Raw genomic sequence first — 22,127 nt, 5'->3', positions numbered from 1 at the left:
ATGGCTGTACTGGAGGGAATTCTCCAGATATCTGGCACGTTCCCTCTGCTGATTGCGGTGCTGTTGCTGCTGGTTGTCTACCTGCTCTCCTCTGGCGGGAGCGGCCCGGAGGAAGGGAAGGAGCCTCCGGGACCCAAAGCATTGCCCTTCCTGGGTAACCTGCTGCAGCTGGACCTGAAGCAACCCCACAGGACACTCTGTGAGGTGAGGAATTATGTGGAAGCCATGACTGTGATTGACTCACTAGTGTCTTCTTTTGATGATTTATGTGGAAGCCATGACTGTGATTGACTCACTAGTGTCTTCTTTTGATGATTTATGTGGAAGCCATGACTGTGATTGACTCACTAGTGTCTTCTTTTGATGATTTATGTGGAAGCCATGACTGTGATTGACTCACTAGTGTCTTCTTTTGATGATTTATGTGGAAGCCATGACTGTGATTGACTCACTAGTGTCTTCTTTTGATGATTTATGTGGAAGCCATGACTGTGATTGACTCACTAGTGTCTTCTTTTGATGATTTATGTGGAAGCCATGACTGTGATTGACTCACTAGTGTCTTCTTTTGATGATTTATGTGGAAGCCATGACTGTGATTGACTCACTAGTGTCTTCTTTTGATGATTTATGTGGAAGCCATGACTGTGATTGACTCACTAGTGTCTTCTTTTGATGATTTATGTGGAAGCCATGACTGTGATTGACTCACTAGTGTCTTCTTTTGATGATTTATGTGGAAGCCATGACTGTGATTGACTCACTAGTGTCTTCTTTTGATGATTTATGTGGAAGCCATGACTGTGATTGACTCACTAGTGTCTTCTTTTGATGATTTATGTGGAAGCCATGACTGTGATTGACTCACTAGTGTCTTCTTTTGATGATTTATGTGGAAGCCATGACTGTGATTGACTCACTAGTGTCTTCTTTTGATGATTTATGTGGAAGCCATGACTGTGATTGACTCACTAGTGTCTTCTTTTGATGATTTATGTGGAAGCCATGACTGTGATTGACTCACTAGTGTCTTCTTTTGATGATTTATGTGGAAGCCATGACTGTGATTGACTCACTAGTGTCTTCTTTTGATGATTTATGTGGAAGCCATGACTGTGATTGACTCACTAGTGTCTTCTTTTGATGATTTATGTGGAAGCCATGACTGTGATTGACACTTCTTTTGATGAGTTCCGTTCCGTTTTTTTTTGTTTTGTTTTTTTTTTAAACTAATTTTAATACCAAAGCTTGTTCAGTTTTGTATGATTCATGTCACCTCATACCAATTTATTATGCAGCTTATAATATCTTAGTAGTGTTTAACACATTGTTTTAAGGGGATATGGCTGAATGAAACACATGTCACTATGTTTTTAAGTTTTAAGAAACTTATGGATATGGATATCTTGTGGCTAATACATATGTGGCTAATATTTTCTTTAAGCCCTTTCCCTGAGATACAACACTACAAAAGTAAACAAACAAATGTGTTGAAAACAGTTTGTGTTGTTTCCTTTTTTAATTTGCTACACAATACCAACATAGGCCTATGTGTTGAAAACAACACAACTTGCGTTGCTTTTTTTTAACACATCTCGGTTTCCAGATAGGGACAACACATTTGCTTTAAGAGTGCACTGTTTTCACTATTTGTTTTAGCTTATGTGGGTGTTGAGACCTTGAAAACACTCGAGGAACAGATTGAAAGGGTCACCACTATAGGCTACCGCCACAGTATGCATTAATATAGTCTTCCAGTCTTGCCGTTAAATATAGTTGACATTTGATCCTTTTATACCCGGCAGCTCTCCAAGAAGTATGGGTCCGTCTTTACCATTCACCTTGGTCCTAAGAAAGTGGTTGTCTTATCAGGATACAAGACTGTGAAGCAGGCACTTGTGAACCATGCAGAGGAGTTTGGAGACAGAGATATCACCCCTCTATTTCATGATATAAACAAAGGGCATGGTAAGGCTGAGCTCTGAATTGGAGTTTGACTGACCAGAAATCTGGTTAACTGCAGGCCTTTCTTTTTTAATTTGTGCAATGTTCTTGATCTGAGGTGTATTTGGGCAACAACAAGTTATTATAAACTACCGGTGTATATATATATATATATATATATATATGTGTGTGTGCATATACACACACTTGGAGCAGTGAACTGGGAGCCCACACACAGGGTCCCCCTTAAGGCGGGGATCACATTAGCCAGCGGCAAGCCTAACACAATGCTCAGACCATGATAAGTTCTATCTCGTTCCTATGGTAACACAAACAGTTTGCCTTAACTGACTACGCTCGCGTTGCGCTTTGAAAGTTGAACCAAGTTCAGCGCTCAGCTTGTTCAATGCTAGCTTTACACCAGCGTTGCCACCGTTCCGCTGCCGAACCATAGAGAACAATAGGAAACCTGCTGCTTGCCGCTGGCTAATGGGGGTTAGGTGCCTTATTTCCTACCAGTCAGGGATTGACCTGTTGTCAGTAAGTGTGTGATTATAATAATCAGCAAACAAAACAGACCAGATCACAAAGATCCTGTTTCACCCACGTTGGTTACGCCTATTAAGCTTATAAAGCAGCCATGGCCTACTGGTTAGAGAATCAGACGGGGTTGAATCCTCGGCCGGTTGGAAAATTCTGGGCAGGGGGAGTGACAGCGCTCTCCCATGTCCACACTCCGAGGCACCTAATCCTCAACTGCTCCTCGGGGGCCACAGCAGTGCTCAGTGCTCCAGGTGTGTGTGTGTGTGTGTGAGTGTGTGTGTGTGTGTGTGTGTGTGTGTGTGCCCACTGCTCCTTGTGTGTGTAAGTTTTCACTAACCACAGATTGGTCAGTATTTAACTATTTATCTCCATTCATTCATTCATTCATAGAGAATTTTGGAGGAGATCTCCATTGATTAAAATATTTTAGTCTTAATTCATGTGTGAGAAACTGGCTCAAACTAAACATTGTCAAAATATCAATAACAACTAGAATTGCGGTTCCGAGGAACTGCAAGAGTGGGTTTGATCAGTGGCATGGAACTCGGCCTCATCCAAGGATTCCAACGGTACCTCATTTATGAAAATCGGGCACACGGATCAAAAGTTATCTGCATTAACGCAACATCCAATAAGCTAAAACGCATAAATAACATGGTTGCTATGCTGGTTGCTAGGGCAATCATGCTGGTTGCTATGGTGGTCACTAGGTTAGAAGGCCAGCGCCTCCTGAGAGGCCTGAAGGGTCAGTTCTGAGGTTGTTGGCTGCTGGAACCAAAAAATGGACTGCATTTTCTTAAAAGACAATGGGCCCTATCATGACATTCTAAAGTGCATCGTCACTCGTCAAAAGTCTATTCAAATTTAGTAGGATGTCCAGTTCACATTGGGAGGGGTTTCGTTCTCAAAAGTGGAGCGCATGGCGTAAAAAGGTGTTCCTAGGTCTTTTAATCAGTCATATGGGTGTGTTTGGGGCGTAACATCATTTTAAACCAATGAGAATGACATCTGTCATTCCCTTTAACGGCGCAATGCGCGATATGTCAAATAAATGCATCGGTATTTTGGCATTCAACGGCGCATTTGAAGGAGGCTGCTTGCGAGACCGTATGGAATAGTCATTCTTAAACCATGCTTTACTAAAACCTAGCATAGCCTTCACGCATTTGCACTCGTCTATTATTTGAACTCATTGGCAAAGTGAAACTAACTTCACCAAGGAGTCAGTCAACGACAAGACAGTTATATGCAGTTACTTTCACTATTGACTGACAATGGGTTACCATCGAAAACATAGGCTGGAAAAAGCAACACTTACCCTAATGTTGCTCAAATGACTGAATAAAACAACATTTATCCTGCAGAGGAGTTGCTTATATCTCGTGACAGTGCGTCTTCAGCTGTGCTCCATACGTGTCTCTCGCCTCTCCCCTAATCACTTTTAACCGTCATTACCAATTTGCAAATCATGGTGAATAACTACTCATCATGAGATGTACAGTATTTCGTAATATCTTTATTCTAATTATGTTTCCCATTGTAATCGTGCAATTTGTAATGCTTTGCATGGACGTGCGCTGGTGTGCGTTCATGAATGATAGAAGGATGGTGCACCTGCCAATATGACTGTTGACATGCGCTCTTAAAATAGCATATGAACAACTCGCCATTGACGTCTGACCAGGTTTAGGTGGTGTATGATAGCGATTTTTAGATAATGCGCCAGGTCCCTCCCTAGGTTGTTAATTGCCACACCCCTGGGCGCAATGCTTAAAAAATAAACGTGCAAAATAACGAATTCAACTTCGCGCCGGTGAATAACGAACTTTACGCCATGCGCTGGTGACCCAAAATATAGCCCAATGTGACTGAAGTGCGGGCAAAGTTTGCACAGAAATGTACGATTTTTCCCACCCTCATCGACCTTGTCATAAAACTTGTTTAAATGATCACACGACGCCTCCTTGCTGCTTTGTCGTCTACATCAGCATTTCTCAAACTTCTTTGACCTGAGGCCCAGTCAAGGCATACTTTGGGGTCATAGGGCCCACCTACATGAACCCACCCCCTCCTCCCAACCCCTATCAAATTGTAATGAGATCACAATTATTATTTTTATACTGTATTGCTATACATGCACTTCAAAACAGTCAATGTTTAAAGTGCTAAGATTGTTCACAAAAGTTTGTGAAAGCATGCACATCAGAGTACTGCTTTATTAATGTAAAATATAATTAGGCCTACACTAGTTTCATTGTTTTTGCATTGTTGCATGATGCTTGCATGAGAAATACTTCTCAAAACAACAGCAATTCACTAGTTCGCCCTTCGATATGATTGCTTCAGCTAGACTAGAATGTATGGGAGAAGTGTGTGTTTGGCAAGGTAGCTGTCCGTGGTCCTGGAGTGCCTGGAGCGGACATCGCGATAGAGCGATGACCGCTTGCACCCCCTGTGTAAGGAGGATGAGTAACAGGGCAATTGGTGAAATGGAGGAGTAGGGGGAGGAGGGGGGATGATTTCGCGAACGTCGGAGCGTGTGACGTATGGAAAAGGAGGTCGGCTTAAATAGGCATACCCTGCGGCGGCAGTGGGTGAGTTAATTGCTGTCAATCATCCCGCAGGCTCCTCCCGAACTTTGTTTAGAAAACATCATTTCACTAGTTCGCCCTTCGATATGATTGCTTCAGCTAGACTAGAATGTATGGGAGAAGTGCGTGTTTGGCAAGGTAGCTGTCCGTGGTCCTGGAGTGCCTGGAGCGGACATCGCGATAGAGCGATGACCGCTTGCACCCCAAAGATCACAGAGAAAGGCCGCTGGCCGCTACCAACTACATAAGTGCTTGCTGAGTGAGTCATAAATCCGCTAGATTGGAGCGGATGTAAGACTGGTAGGCATCCGAGGACCAACGGCTCAGTATTTTAATTTGTTGCTCCGATAAGCCGTTGAGCGCAGCTGTTGTGGCAGCTCCTATCCTGAAGGAGTGTGCGGAGTAGCGATCCGCGGGAAACCAGATTTGACTAGAATGATTTTAAGAGTGTCTGGAATCTGTGGCGAGTGATGGGTAGCCCTTCGTCTGACACGAAGAGCGGGCTAGTAGACGAAGCTTGAGCTGACCGATATGAGATGTAGTGAGATAGGTATTGGAAAGGCTGAAGATCTGAGGCGGAGTTAAAATGGATATGGAGTGTCCTTTCGGGACTGATCGGTTTTACTCTGTTTGATGGTAAATCGAATGGTGTCTTGGTCTAGCTGCTCTAGATCTGCGATGCACGGGTGGACATCGGGAATGAAGAGAGACGAAGGGCATGTAAACTCGCTACATCTCAGCAGCCCAAAAAAGGCCAGTGAAGCATAACGGAGATGGTGGAATCGGAATGCGGTGACATGAACCCTTTGCGAAGGGTAGCGAGGCAGGTGGCGAGAATGCTTGAGGTAATGGGAAGGCGGGAGTCTTGGGGGACTGGCTGTTGCCTACGGATACCTTTAAATAACAAGCCTATCCTGGTGTCGGAGAAGGAAGGGCATTCGGAGCCGTGGAGGCGTTTGTAGAAGAAATGAATGCCGGCTAGGTAGACTCTAATGGAAGAGACTTTGATCCCGAGTGAAGTGTGGGCGTAGGTAATAATGATGATATGGTGACAGCATCGAACTGGGAAATGGTAGTGAGTGCTTTGCGTGGAACTGTTTGAAGCACGACCAAGCAGTCCGGGACTGCATGGTCCTGGGTGCGAGGGCTTGAAGGGCTAGGTCGGCCGTGATGGGCTGAAGATAAATCCCAGAGATTCAGAAGCTAAGACGAGAGAGAGTCAGCAATTTCATTGTGGCGACCGGGGACGTGCGCGGCTCTTATAATAACTGGTAGCTGGCTGCTATCCAGATTAGACGCCTAATAAGAGGGGAAAGCGCAGGCGATTTGAGCTCGAGTTATTAATGACGTGCACTACGGCTTCGTTGTCGCTGTGGATTAGCACACTCTTGGAGGTCCACTCATTCCCCCAGGTAGGGCCGTGATGGCTACGGGGTAGAGTTCGAACACGGCTGACGATTCGTTTTCAGTTGTTAGCTCTCTGAACTCTAGTGGCCACGGGGATGCAAACCGGCGCCTTTTGAAAAGCCTCCGAAGCCTGTTGAGGGGGCTGCGTCGGTGTACAACTGGAGGTCTTCTGGAGATGATTGGCAGTCATCGTAGAACATGCACAGACCATTCCATTCGTCTAAAACATCCTCCAGTGTTTGATATCGGCCAGACACTGGGCATGTAGAGATACGACATCTTCGAGAGATGGGGTTGCTGAGGCGCAGTTTATGAGATGCGAGATGAAAGGGCGGCCCTGGGGAATGGGTTGACTAGTGGACACTCGACCGCGCCGTGACTGGGCTATTGCAGAGAGGACAAGATGGCTTGAGTCCTAGGAAGCGCGGTTATGGAGCTCCATATCGAGCGCGCCCCAGTAGGGGTTTTGGTTCCAGAGGCCGACTCTGGCAGCGCATTTTGCTGAAAACAGCCGGTGGTACGTATACAAATGGGCTCCCCCGTAGGACACGGCTAGGCCGGCGATGATGGCCAGGTAGTCATTTAGCTCTTTGCGTCGGCTGGGGAACACGAAACAGATGAGTTCTGTGTAGTTGGTAAAGCTACGGTGAACTCGGGGAATGACAGAATCTTTGATGCTGGGCCAGAATGTTTTAAAGACAAACCAGTTCGCCGCAACTAATTCCCGGTTATGAGAGGGAATAGGAAGGGAGGGACGAATGGTAGAAAGGTCTACGTCTGCACCTGACGAATGAGGTTCCTGGTGGACGCTGTGACGGGTGGTGGTTCAAATGCTGCAGCGTGAGGAGGCGGTGGCAAGGCCTTTGCTGTGGCTAATGAATAGCTTGGAAGCCGGGATGGGACGTCGTGATCCAAAGCACTCGCTGAATGCTGATGACCCGCTGCGGCGGGCTGGTCTAGCGCGGAGCCGGGGAAGAAATGGGAAGGGAGAAAAGGGGGGGAGGGAGGGAGCGGTCGCTGACGCGACCGGAAGGGGAGCAACCTGGGTCGCGGGAAGTGGGACGGGGAAGGAAGGAGGGTTAGGGGGGGAATATCGGCGCCGGCTGAGACCAGGTGCTCGCTAGCTCGTAAGAGATATGGGGAGCTAGCGAGGTGAATCTTCGAACTGACGCTTCGTGAGTTGAGGCGTGCAGTACAGACGTGGCTCCCGGAATGGAAAGGGGAGAGGGAAAAGGGGGGAGGGAGGGAGCAGTCGACGGACGACTGGAGGTGGGGCAGCCCTGGACCGAGTCCTGGCTAGGGGAGGTGGATGGGGGAGGGAAAGAAGGGGTGGGGGGGAATAGCGACGCTGTCGCTACCGGGGCCGTCTGGCGAAGTGGGGTTGGACCCGGAAATACGGCGGAGATGCGGTGGGAATGGGCCTGAGCCGCTGACGTGGCAGTGGCTGTGGCTGAAGCAGCGGAATGATGCGCTCTGAAGGTGTGGTGCCGGAAAGTGCTGTCGGCGTGCCCGGTTCGCGAGGTGGCTGGTGATGTGTGCTTCGTCCGGCTGAATGGCCGGCGGAAGGACCGCGCCGGGATGCCAGAAGGAGCAGCTTGCTTCCTGGTCTGGGGAGGAAAACAAAGGGAGGGAGCGGGAGGGCGAAAAGACCGGGCTATTCTATGCCTTCTAACGCAGTCGGAGGAGATGGAACTTCCTAGCAGACCTACGGAACGCGATGCCGCGGGAATGGAGAGTGCTGCGGATGCGAGCCGTTCTCGGGGCTTGGTGGAGCCGACATTGCATGGGTCTTGGAGCTCAGCGTAGCTGTTGCTGCATGGTTCTCAAGGCTTGGTGGAGCCGAAGTTGCATGGGTCCTGGATCGATCTCGGCTTAGTTGTTGCTGCATGGCTCTTGGGGCTCGGCGGAGCCGTTGTAGCAGGGGCTCAGCGGAGCAGTTGCTGCATGGGTCTCCCTGAAGCTGTTGTTGCATCGGGTCCAAGCTCATTCCGTACCATCTGTGGCAGCCTTAAATAATTCAACCTGGGCTGAAGAAACTTTTAGAATACCGTTACCTGATAAACATGACATATTCAGCATGATACGACATACAACGCATAAAACATGATAAGCAGATAAGCATGATAAGGCATGAATAGCATGAATGGTGAGTATCCAGATGGAATGAAATGGCTGTGGCCATTGAATAGCTGGGTAGACGGAACGGGATGTTAAAGCTGGAACGTGCAGCGTGAGGAGGTGGTCGAAGGCCTTTGCTGTGGCTAGTGGATGGCTGGGGAGCCGGAATGGGACGTCGTGATCCGAAGCACTCGCGGAGTGCTGATAACCCGCTGTGGCGGGCTGGTCTAGCGTGGAGCCGGGGAGGGGATGGGTAGGGGTAGGGGGGGAAGGGAGGGAGCAGTCGTCGGAACGACTGGAAGAGGGGCAGCCCTGGACCGGGTCCTGGCTGGGGGAAGTGGGCGGGGAAGGGGAAGAGGGGGCGGAGGGAGTAGCGACGCTGTCGCTACCGGCGCCGGCTGAGACCAGGTGCTCGCTAACTCGTAAAGAAAATAGGGAGCTAGCGAGGGGAGTTTGAATGGACGCCTCTTCGTGAGTCGTGGCGTGCTGTACAGACGTGACTCCGGGAATGGAATGGGGAGGGGGAAAAAGGGGGAAGGGAGGGAGCAGTCGTCAGAACGACTGGAAGGGGGGCAGCCCTGGACCGGGTCCTGGCTGGGGGAAGTGGGTGGGGAAGGGGAAGAGGGGGCGGAGGGAGTAGCGACGCGGTCGCTACCGGGGCCGTCTGAAGAAGTGGAGTCGGATCCGGAAGTACGGCGGAGATGCTGCGGGAAGGAAGTCGGTGGTTAAGAACCTGGGCCGCTGGCGTGGCTGTGGCTGAGGCAGCGGAGTGATACGCTCTGGAGCGTGTGGTGCAGGAAAGCACTAATTGTAGTATTGCTTGTAGTGTCTTAACATTAAAACACAAGTGTTAAGCAGTGAATTTTGCTGCCATCTCCTGGCTGTCTGGGCAAACTGCTTTGGGTTTGCTGTAAACAATAGTTATTTACAGTGCAATACTGTAAACTCCCTCCTGTCGGTGTTGGCATGGAATGAAACAATAGACCGGTGTTCAAAGAGTGTCATTAATATATTCTGGCTGTAGACTGGGGTTTGAGGGCCTCCTGAGAGCAAACGGAACTGGCCACAAAGCACTGCTTGCTGGCGAAGTGCTAATTTTAAAACATACAAATAACCAGTCATTGTAACCAAATGACTTGAGTTTATTTGCAAAGCTTATATCAGTGAACTAGCTTGTTGCTATACCCCGTAGAAGCTACATGAATAGCCGGCCATCGACACCGGACGAGTTGACAATCAGGGTCCTTGCTGTCTGCGTCGCCTGACGCGAATTACAAAGTGTACTATCGCTTTAATAATTGCTGACGTCTGCGACGCAGCGCCATTGTTTAAACAGACTGCAGCACGAGCCAGCGAAATACTGGGCACTTAAGGTTGAGGCTTGTCAGTTCGTTATAAGTAGCTTAAATATCCAACAACGCTAGTATCAGTTTATGAGAAGTCACTGGACGACTAGAGGAGTGAATTAACAAGACCTGTTAGTTTCCGATGCCAACACGGATTACGGATTGAGTGATCTTCGGAAGATAGGCCTCCGCTGGATAGTGGATAGCCTACAACTTCAGACGCTTGGCGTGCCGAGCCATGTGGAATTTAGAGCATTTCGAGTTACCTGGATAATCTTGCGACGTGAAAACGCGAGCTTGGAGCAGCTTGGTGTTAGAGCCTTGAAGTATGCTGGGGTGAGCAGGCTATAGCATAATCGATAGTTGTAGCCTAACCTTGCTCTGAGCAGTGACCTGAAAACGCTGGTGAACCAGGTGGCTGTAGCCCGTGGACTGGATGTAGCTTTCGGATGGTTAGTAGTGAAAACCCCCAGCTCCATTACGTCTGCCTACCGAGGCTTTGCGACTCCAATGATTTCGCGAACGTCGGAGCGTGTGACGTATGGAAAAGGAGGTCGGCTTAAATAGGCATACCCTGCGGCGGCAGTGGGTGAGTTAATTGCTGTCAATCATCCCGCAGGCTCCTCCCGAACTTTGTTTAGAAAACATCATTTATATGGGTGCCGTTGTTTTGGGATGTTTCTCTCATGCAAGCATCATACACTGATACAAGGATACAAGGATACAAGGAAGTTTATTGTCACATGCATATAGTTACTGGAAGTAAGAAATGCAGTGAAATTAAGTATGGTGTCAGCCTATTTGTGCATTTATGGGGGGGTAAAAAGTGCAGTAGAAGAGGGGTTTAGTAGATTAAGTGGCAAGGGCTGCATAAGAAAGGTGGGGGAGGATTGCGATTGGGGGGGGGGGCACCAACAAGGAGCACCCAAGAGCAACAGGGGCAAGGAAAAACTCCCTTACCAAGGAAGAAACCTTAGGCATATCCACGGCTCAAGGGGCTAACCCAACTGCCAAGGGTCTTGGTGTGTGTGTTGGGGGGATGACAAGGGAGATGGGATAGTGTGCTGTGTATGTGGGGAGAGGGCAGTGTGCAATATGTGTGTTGGAGAAGCTTCCTCATGAGACAATGTGCTGTGTATTGGGGGGCGGGGGCAGTGTGCTGTAAGTATGTTGGGGATGTGTGTTGGAGAAGCTTCCTGATGAAATAATGTGCTGTGTATGTAGGGGAGAGGGGGGGGCAGTGTACTGCAAGTATGATGTATGTGAGTGATGACAGTGAAGATGTGTGTGTGGGCGGGAGGGGAGTGGAGCAGTGACTGTGTGTGTGTGTGTGTAGTGTGTGTGTGGGTAGGTGGGGGCAGTATGCTGTAAGTATGTAGAGGATGTGTGTTGGAGAAGATCGATCCTGAAGACAATGTGCTGTGTATGTAGGGAGGGGGGGGGCAGTGTGCAGCAAGTATGTAGAGGAGGCTTACTGTAGCAAGCAGTGTGCTGTATGTATGTGAGGTGATGACAGTGATGATGTAAGAGTGTGTGTTTTTTGTGTGTGTGTGTGTGTTGGGGATGGGGGGGGGGGACAGAAAGGCTAGGCAATCAAGGACATGGGTAGATAGATGGAGGAGAAATCAAAAATAATAAATAAAAAGTTCTATAGAGATGTGCAAAAGTTGGAGAAAGTCAGATATGTGTGTGTGTGTGTGTGTGTGTGTGTGTGTGTGTGTGTGTGTTTTGACGTGTGATGAATAAGAAAATAAATAAAAGGTCTGCAGCATAGGGAGAGGGATGTAAAAGTGCTAAAAGTCATGTAGGTGTGTGTGTGTGTGTGTGTGTGGGGGGGGGGGTCATGAGTGCTGAGGAGTGGATGAGTGCAAAGTCAGTATAGTGTGAGTTCAGAGTTGGGAAATGTTTGAGAGTGCTGAGGAGTGAATGTGTGCAAAGTCAGTATAGTGTGAGTTCAGAGTTCGGATGGCCTGGGGATAAAAACTTCTCCTGAGTCTCTCAGTTCTGGCTTTGTGACTACATAGGCGTCTTCTTGATTTCAGCGGTAGGAATAATCCATTGTTAGGATGAGAAGAGTCCTTCAGAATCTTTTGGGCTCTTAGGAGTACTCTTCTGGAATAGATTTCTTGTAGAGCAGGGAGTTGAGTTCTTATAGTACGTTCAGCTGAGCGCACTACTCTCTGCAGAGTACTACAATCTCTAACTGTGGAGTTCCCATACCAGGTGATGATGCTACCAGTTAGAACACTCTCAACCGCTGAAGTGTAGAAGGCCTTCATGATGGATGTAGAAACTTTGAATTTCCTTAGCTGACGAAGGAAGTAGAGTCGTTGTCTGGACTTCTTCAGAACATGTTGAGTGTTAACAGTCCATGTTAAGTCTTCAGTAATGTGGACACCAAGGTATTTAAAACTTGTGACTCTCTCTACAGGTTGCCCGCTGATCATTAGTGGGGTGTAACTGTAGTTCTGCTGCTTCCTTCTGTAATCCACTACCATTTCCTTGGTTTTATTGATATTCAGTGTCAAGCTGTTAGATTGACACCACTGTGCCACCTCATAGATAGAGTAAATATATGCTATTTAATTACATTTCATTTGAATGCCTGAATGTAAGAATTCAGGAAACACAATACCAGCTTTTAACATTTCTGTTGTTTACTAGTTTATGTAAATCGCATAACACATGAACTGTTTACATACTACTGATAGCCCATTACTGTACACAATAATACTGTGCCCATTCATTAACACATATTAAACATCAGGCGTCTTGTTTACACATTTAAACCATATTTGCACTTCGAATTTCGACTCCTAATTAAACTACATCTACGAAGTCTAAGGAAGATAACCATGTAGTCTGTTCAAAGATAAGATCAATTTTGACAGAACTACAGACTTCGTGAAAGTAGTACCTAAAATGACTCCATTTACTTCACTTCCTTTTTTCTAGCTCGCAAAATCGCGGTTGTTCTGTTTACACATTAAAACCATATTTACACTTCGAATTTCGCTTCCAAATTGTAGTAACTACATCTACGAAGTCTAAGGAAGATAACCATGTAGTCTGTTCAAAGATAAGATCAATTTTGACAGAACTACAGACTTTGTGAAAGTAGTACCTAAAATGACATCATTCACTTCATTGCAAAATCGCGGTTGGTCTGTTTACACATTAAAACCATACTAACAATTTACATCACGCAAAGCATATGACAACAGCAAATAGCTAACGTTTACGTTAGCCTAACTTACTTATCGTTGACGTTGACCCGACACGTTCATAAGTTAGACCATAGACTGATAAGGACGTCCATCAAACTAAAAGGGTTCGTTCTTCGATGTCTTCAAATTCGTTCGAATTCCGTGTGTATCCTGTGTATCTTTCGTGCTGCTATTCTGTTGCCTCTTCCCTGCTGTTCCGGCAACAAGGTTTCACGCGAGATTTACGCCACATCCCAGAGAGTTGTGTTTTCCCAAGATGGCGCCCGTCTGTATATGTGAACGAGACGTGAACGGTACTGTTTTTCTTTTTAATAAACTGCCTGTAGACTTACACAGTTCTCAATGCTTCGGTTTACATGTAGATACCCTCATTATGCTACGGTGTAAGTGTGTTGCTATTTGGAGCCTTGGTAGCGATTTATTTTTACTCTAATCACAGCACAGCACCCAGAATGCATTGCAACAAACCGTTATGAAGGGACTCATCGTTAGGTCGGCTTTAAATAGAATACAGAACCTAGAGTAATTTAACGTTGTCTGTAAGCTCCACAGATCGTGGCAAGACAATTGAATTGAGTGTGGACTTCTTGCCGGGCAATGATGAGTAACTTAACTTGAATAGTAATGGTGCGTGGATGTGCATAATATCTGTATGAAAGTGTGTTTCTCAATGTAATAATCTATATAACTGTACACATGATTAAGTTTGAATGGAGCTAGCTGGGCATAGAACTGGGCTGAATGGATTGGGAAAATATTTATTTATTTTTTTAATGACCTATATGAACATGGTTTGGCTTTAAAAAAAAGATGAGACAGCGCGAAGACCTTTACAACTGGTGCTGGCAAGGCATTGAACTGGGCTGAATGGATTTGGAAAATATATATATATATTTTTTTTAATGACCTGTATCAACATGGATTGGCTTTAAAAAAAAGATATTTTTTTACATTACATTTACACTTGGTGCTGGCAAGGCATTGAACTGAGCTTCATTCGAGGATTCCAACGGTACCTCATATTTGAAAATCGGACATACAGGTCAAAGGTTACATGCACACACCTTCATATACACAGACAGCCCAGCCCAGCCCAGCCCATTAGACATTGCCAGATGGCTTAGAACTCTGCCAGGTGCAAGTAATCAACTCTAGCAGCAGAGCTCTACCAGGTGCAAGTAATGAGGTGCTGTGATGTCATAAAGCCCCAGCATTCCGCCATTCATTTCAATGGGGCCAAAAAACGCCGAAAAACGTGAATAACACGAAAACGACAAGGACCAGCGCCTGAATTTTTGGAGTTCGAACTGCGTCGATAGCTCAAACGGTCTAGGAGCAGTAGTGAGTACAAAAAGTGGGTGAACGGGAATAATAAATAAAGAAATAAAGAAAACTTAAGAAGAACAATAGTGGGCTTGCTGGATCAAACCCACTAATAAAAGACAAAAAGAGAAACCCGGTCTTACTGTTCTCTTTAGGGATCCTGTTTGTTTACTGTTCTCTTTAGGGATCCTGTTTGTTTACTGTTCTCTTTAGGGATCCTGTTTGTTTACTGTTCTCTTTAGGGATCCTGTTTGTTTACTGTTCTCTTTAGGGATCCTGTTTGTTTACTGTTCTCTTTAGGGATCCTGTTTGTTTACTGTTCTCTTTAGGGATCCTGTTTGTTTACTGTTCTCTTTAGGGATCCTGTTTGTTTACTGTTCTCTTTAGGGATCCTGTTTGCCAATGGAGACAGCTGGAGAGAAATGCGGCGCTTTGCCCTCACAAACATGCGGGACTTTGGGATGGGCAAGAAAGGGAGCGAGGAGAAGATCATAGAAGAGACTCAAAGTCTAAAAGATGTGTTCGAAAAATTCAACGGTAAGGTCACAGAAAAATAAGGTGATTTTTATCCAAAGCAACTTACACATGTCAATTATATTACGAGTGCTACTGTCCCCGGAGCAGCTTGCTCAAGGGCACTAACTTTTCAGGCATGATAGCCTAGCTCCTTAACCACTACGCTACCACCGCCCCATAATACATTAGCCTAGCTCCTTAACCACTACGCTACCACCGCCCCATAATACATTTGACCGAATGTGACCTGAGTTCACAGAGACTGTACTCTTTTTTTCTCTACATGGTGTAGGTGTGGCATTTGACACAACACAGCCAGTGAACTACGCCGTCTCCAATATCATCTGTGCCATTGTGTACGGCAGGAGATTTGAGTACGATGACCCCAAGTTCAGGGCCATGGTCAAAAGAGCCAATGAGAACATTCGACTCACAGGCTCTCCTTCAGTACAGGTATCCGATTTCAAATTAGACCAGTATCCTGCCCTCACAGAGTTCTACTATTTCAAATTAGACCAGTATCCTGCCCTCACAGAGTTCTACTATTTCAAATTAGACCAGTATCCTGCCCTCACAGAGTTCTACTATTGTTTTCTTTCTACGGCATTCCAGTTGACCGTGCATCTTTCATATGTAGTTTCAGGCCAAAAGTCACTTCTCTGATCGCACATGAAACTGAACCTTTTCACTGGGTGTTCTAGTTGTGCTCTCTTAGCAGTGCTTAGTTTCTAAGTATGTAGAAATGCAGTGTAAAAGCTTTAAAATCACAAGTAGGTGGGATAGTGTGTGCACAGATGAACGTGATAGTTACTCTAATCTGGCTCAATTACATGAAGAATATTTAGTTTGGTAGTATGAGTAATTATATGATATCTATTTTTGCACATATTATGTAATATGTATATTTTAAAGGATAACTATAAACTGAACTTTAAGCTTAACTGAACAGCTTCGGAGTCATTGAAATGGTTATATGACTTGTTTCGGGTTGAATGGTGGCCGTCTTGCTTCCCCAAAGCACCTGTGAGCGGAAAAAACACCCTTGCAACCAACGGCCTCAAGAGACAGAAAGTCTTGCAGCCTCGCAATGTAACAAATTGCTTTACTGCACTACAAACATACATGCCAGGCACCGGCTAGAACAAGGCAGCGATGGCGTTTCTCAGACATTGGTCATGGCAGAGCCGGCGAATAGAAGCAGAAAGTGAGTAAACTGTTGTCGGAGGAACAGGGAAACAGGAAACGGCAGACTGACCGATTGAGGAGTGTCGTAAAATATATACTCTGAAGCTGTAGGGGGAGCTCTGCAGAGAAACCTGCGAGCAAAAAGTGAGAAAACAGCGAAATTGCCAAACGGCATAGTATAACACATACATCATTTGAAATATCCCCAATGATAGCTGAGAGTTACAGAAAGTGGCAGGCTAAGGGACTAAAATGTAACCAATATTGTTTAATCTGTATCATTCTACAGAACGGAAGGTTGAAAGGTTCTAATGTGTCTGTAGTAATGGGTGTTGTGTAGGTTCTAAAGCGTCTAATGGGTGTTGTGTTCTAAGGCGTCTGTAGTAATGTGTGTTGTGTAGGTTCTAAGGCGTCTAATGGGTGTTGTGTTCTAAGATGTCTGTAGTAATGGGTGTTGTGTAAAGGTTCTAAGGTGTCTGTAGTAATGTGTGTTGTGTAGGTTCTAAGGCGTCTAATGGGTGTTGTGTTCTAAGGCGTCTGTAGTAATGTGTGTTGTGTAGATTCTAAGGCGTCTAATGGGTGTTGTGTTCTAAGGCGTCTGTAGTAATGTGTGTTGTGTAGGTTCTAAGGTGTCTAATGGGTGTTGTGTTCTAAGGCGTCTGTAGTAATGGGTGTTGTGTAAAGGTTCTAAGGTGTCTGTAGTAATGTGTGTTGTGTAGGTTCTAAGGCGTCTAATGGGTGTTGTGTTCTAAGGCGTCTGTAGTAATGTGTGTTGTGTAGGTTCTAAGGCGTCTAATGGGTGTTGTGTTCTAAGGCGTCTGTAGTAATGTGTGTTGTGTAGGTTCTAAGGTGTCTAATGGGTGTTGTGTTCTAAGGCGTCTGTAATGATGGGTGTTGTGTATAGGTTCTAAGATGTCTGTAGTAATGGGTGTTGTGTGCTGTAGCTCTACAATATGTTCCCGTGGTTAAAGCCGTGGGTAAGGAACCTGAAACAGATACTGATGAACGCTGAGGTCCATGAGGAGGAGATGAAGAGGATCATCAGAGATCTCCAGGACACGCTCAACCCTCAGGAGCTGCGAGGCTTCGTCGACTCCTTCCTCGTCCGCAAGCAGAGTGCCGAGGTGAGGCAGGCAATCGACAGGGCAGTACATCCTACCAATTGCTTAAGGTGATGATGGTGCACGCTGAAACCTCGGCCATGCAATCACATTACCAGTTTCTAATGATCCGATTGGATGATTGCGACAAGTTGCTGGGTAACAATCTCAGTCTGCTGCTACTGAGTACAACCATCTTTATTATTCTGGATTAATGCAACTCACCCATTGAACAAAAAAGGAGGGAGCGGCTTGTTTTCGTTAGATAAAACTGTATTGTCTACTTTACTAGCAGTAACACGGTCTGTCAATATATTGCTCAAGCTGTTGCCCTGAGCATCATCAGCTGTATGTTTATCTGTGTGTAGGGTTTGTGCCCTCTTTTTGCCAGTTATGCCAGAGTTATTACAGTTTTGAGATTTTCATTAGTCTTTCAGTTATTGATTTCAGTTTAGTTTTAGTTTTACATGTGCAAAAGTAGTTGTTTGCCAAATGTTCTAGTTTTATCTGGTTTTTATGTAGTTTTAGTCTCAGTTTTAGTTTTTCTGTTTTTATGAAGAATGTCTTGATTTAGAGATGCCCAAAAAGGTACAATGAAAGAGTCAAATCTGATAAGGCAGTGTCTCGAATTCAAACAGAACATTTGAGTTAGTTTTGCATTGTTCATTGTCGTTTTTATTTAGTTCTTTTTTGTTGTTGAAAACTTCCCCTCAGGGGGAGACTTATAGCGGAGCATTTGACCTTATTGAAGAGAATCTAAATAAGAGTCATATGATCATGAGCCTTTGAGGGGTTTACTAAGGGAAAATGCTGTTTGCACATACAACTGTGAAATTCAAATGGAATTGATGGAATGGAATTATGTACTGTACATAAAGGAAGGTTAAAGCTGCAGTTGGCAAGATTTTTTTGATCATATTCACTGAAACCGACACTATGCTCCGACAGAACAACATAAATCAGCCGGTTTTAGAAAAAAAAAACCCCGCACTTATACCTCCACCTAGAGCCTGTTATTTGTTTTGCAAAAATCCACAGCTCCCAATCATGTACACTTGTACACTCCCAATCATGTACACTTGTACATGTACACTTCATGATTGTACAAATATGCAATATGTCTGTAAGAAACTTCAATATGTTTACTGATTAGTAGCAAATTTAAATAACATTTGAAGACTTATTGTCTGTTCAGAATAGATGTTATATTTTTTGAATTTTTTCACATTGTTTCCCTAATATGTGTTTAAAAAAAAGACAAACAAAAGACATTATTATCCTTGAATCCATTAGGAGTCTGGCCAAAAGGACTCCCTGTTTCACGAGAAGAACCTCATCTACTGCGTGACCAACCTGTTTGCAGCTGGCACGGACACCAGCGGAACCACTCTGCGCTGGGGGCTGCTGCTCATGGCCAAGTACCCCCACATACAGGGTAAGAGGGGCACATCAAGTACCCCCACATACAGGGTAAGAGGGGCACATCAAGTACCCCCACATACAGGGTAGGAGGGGCACACCAAGACACACTTTTATTTTTGTAATAGTTTGCTACTGAGATGCTTGACATTCATATTTCATACTGATGGCGAGTGGATGTTAAACTGTGCTCTGCCTAGGGACTCCGATCTAAGTTAGCGTAAGGTGTAACTCTGGCACAATACATCAAATCGCAACAACAAGAATTATACATGGTCTCTAAAAAAATACAATTAATAAATAAATAAATCCAGGCTACAGGTAAAAAAGTTGGTGTTTGTTTTACTGGCCTAGAGAGAGTCCATGAGGAGATTGATCGGGTGATTGGCGGACGCCAGCCTACTATTGGGGACAGGAAGAGCCTGCCCTACACGGACGCCGTGATCCACGAGATCCAGAGAGTCGCCAACATCGTGCCTTTAAGTCTCCCTCACACCACCAGCTGTGATACTAACTTTCAGGACTTCTTCATCAAAAAGGTTTATGTTTATATATATAATACTGTGAACATCAACGTAGTTAGTGCCTTAGTAACCGTAGTTTTGCCATATTGTATTTTAATGTGGGATTGTGTATTTTACATGAAAAAGTGTAATAAGTTGGACAGTGCTAAGAAATGATGGTATTTAGATCTCCATACTTTCTCATATCTATCTATCATATCTATTGGCTTCCTCTGTCCTTTCATCAGGGCACCACTGTGATTCCTCTGCTCACCTCCGTGTTGAGGGATGAATCTGAATGGGAAAAACCTGACACATTTCACCCAGAACACTTCCTGGACGACCAGGGCCAGTTTGTCAAGAGAGACGCTTTCCTTCCATTTTCTGCAGGTATACAGTGCGAGTCAGTCATGCACTTAACAAGAGGTAGTATGCTGTTTTCAAATCATGTGATATAAAGTGTGCCCATGATAACCAGGCCCCTTTGTTAATCTGTTTTTAATATTCATTATTAGTTTTCATAATAGAATGTCCTTTATTTTCAAAATGTAACGTATTAACAGTAGGCCTATAGGTGATGTTTAATTTAATTGTATTTGCCAGCTTGTGAATGGCCGTGGTATCTTATGTTTGTGTTGTGACTGGACCACTCCAGCCGTGGCCTACTGGTTAGTGCTTCGGACTTGTAACCGGAGGGTTGCCGGTTCGAACCCCGACCAGTAGGCATGGCTGAAGTGCCCTTGAGCAAGGCACCTAACCCCTCACTGCTCCCTGAGCGCCGCTGTTGTAGCAGGCAGCTCACTGTGCCGGGATTAGTGTGTGCTTCACCTCACTGTGTGTTCAATGAGCTGGGATTAGTGTGTGCTTCACCTCACTGTGTGCTGAGTGTGTTTCACTAATTCACGGATTGGGATAAATGCAGAGACCAAATTTCCCTTATTGCTTTTCTAAAACTGTTACTATAAATACCTGGCAAAGTTTCATAAAGTAAAGGCACAGCAACTAAAAAATATAACTTGAGTTATTCCTAGATAATCATTCTTCCACCAAGAAATATATTTCCTCTTTCTGAATGGTTGCCAAGCAACGTCGAGACGCAGCTACTTTAACTTTTGTATCAAGTTATGGTAGCGCAGTAATATAGAATGAAATGCGGTCAAGGTGTATGTTTTTGCCGCATTTTACAACGGCATTGAACGTGATTCAGCCAATCACAGTCAGTTTTAGAATTCTACTTATGCACTCTGTCTCAGGTCGCAGGGCGTGTTTGGGCGAGAGTCTGGCCAGGATGGAACTCTTCCTCTTCTTCACGTCTCTTCTTCAACGCTTCCGTTTCACTCCTCCTCCCGGCGTCTCCGAGGACGAGCTGGCCCTCACACCAGTTGTAGGGATAACCCTCAACCCCTCCCCACACAAGCTGTGTGCAGTTCGGAGATTTTAAGGGTCATAGGTGACAACAAGAGAAGGTGCTATACAAACTATATTAATGTGTAAATCATAAAATACCAATAACCAAATCATACCAATTCATATTAGCTATGTCTATAATGGTGCTGTATACACCTTCATGTGCTGTGAATGCAGTTAAAATGCATTAAATATGACTATATACCATGCCCCAAGAGGTTAAAATGCATTAAATATGACTATATACCATGCCCCAAGAGGTTAAAATGCATTAAATATGACTATATACCATGCCCCAAGAGGTTAAAATGCATTAAATATGACTATATACCATGCCCCAAGAGGTTAAAATGCATTAAATATGACTATACCATGCCCCAAGAGGTTAAAATGCATTAAATATGACTATACCATGCCCCAAGAGGGATGATGCATTAAATATGACTATACCATGCCCCAAGAGGGATGATGCATTAAATATGACTATACCATGCCCCAAGAGGGATGATGCTGTGAGAAATCGTTTGCATGTATGACGAAAAGTGGCACGGACTGTGGCTGCCTGTTGCTATTGTACAGTTTGGTTGAAAACAAGAAAAAGGGGCAAAATAATGAATAGCCCATTCACAACAGTTACAGAATGAGAAATGACACTATATGGGCTTATTTTGAAATCAAGCTCAGGACACACATAAACATGATTGTTCCCCCTGCACCAATAATAAAAGCATGTACGGAACAAAAATAATAGAATTAAAAGCAATAAAAGCAAATATTCTTTGTGTGTGTGTTTTTTATGAATAACGAGATGTGTTGAATCACCTGCAAAAATATTTCTCTGAAAACGCTATACTTCATGGTGTGAGAGAAGGACCAAATCTGCAGATTAAGGGATCACACTGGCCAGCGGCAAACGACAAGCGCAACGCAACGCTCAGACCATAATAAGTTCTATCTCGTTCCTAAGTAGCACAAACGGTTGACAATTGGATACGCTGGCAAAAAAAAAAGTTGAAAGTTGAACCAAGTTCAACGCTCAGCTTGTTCAACGCTAGCTAGCGCTGCCACCGTTCCGCTGCCGAACCGTAGAGACCAATAGGAAACCTGCCGCTTGCCGCTGGTCACGGTTCCCACACACAGCTGCGTTCCGTCAACGCATGCCAGTGGGTGTTCCCGACGGTAGCTATGCAAATGACTTGAAGTAAAACCGTAATGTGATTGGTTGGTGCCGTCCGTAGATTGGCTTGATTGGCCGGTGCCGTCTGTCGGTGCAGCAACAGCTGAACTCCTCAACGCGAGCGGCGGGAGAAACGCGACGCGACGGACCCACAATTCAGTTGGGCAACGGATCACGTGAGCCCATGTAAAGTGAATAGGATGCGTCTCCAGCAACGCGATGCACGCAGCTGTGTGTGGGAGCCGTCAGTGTGATCTCCACCTAAGGGCTGTTTCACACCGGGTGCGTGGCATGTCAGTTGTGTGGCGGTTGCGTGGCATT

The 22,127-nt window shown here is 45.3% G+C and overlaps 1 protein-coding gene across 1 annotated transcript; it reads left to right on the top strand.

Annotated features, from left to right (window-relative positions):
• Positions 1-20,663, top strand: LOC143103125 (cytochrome P450 2K1-like). The gene is made up of 9 exons (XM_076266916.1): positions 1-204; positions 1,806-1,968; positions 14,887-15,036; positions 15,308-15,468; positions 17,145-17,324; positions 18,594-18,735; positions 19,074-19,258; positions 19,471-19,612; positions 20,476-20,663. The coding sequence occupies exons 1-9, from the start codon at positions 1-3 to the stop codon at positions 20,661-20,663; spliced, it is 1,515 nt and encodes a 504-aa protein (XP_076123031.1).
• The last annotated feature ends 1,464 nt before the right edge of the window (positions 20,664-22,127 follow it).

This window comes from Alosa pseudoharengus, unplaced genomic scaffold (assembly GCF_046254945.1).
Source record: "Alosa pseudoharengus isolate Yale_2024_CS ecotype anadromous, Long Island Sound unplaced genomic scaffold, YU_APseudo_1.1 YU_APseudo_1.1_scf_4, whole genome shotgun sequence".
Taxonomy (NCBI): Eukaryota; Metazoa; Chordata; class Actinopteri; order Clupeiformes; family Clupeidae; genus Alosa; species Alosa pseudoharengus.
The sequence above is the reverse complement of the archived record's forward strand: the minus strand, read 5'-3'. Positions and strand labels throughout refer to the sequence as shown.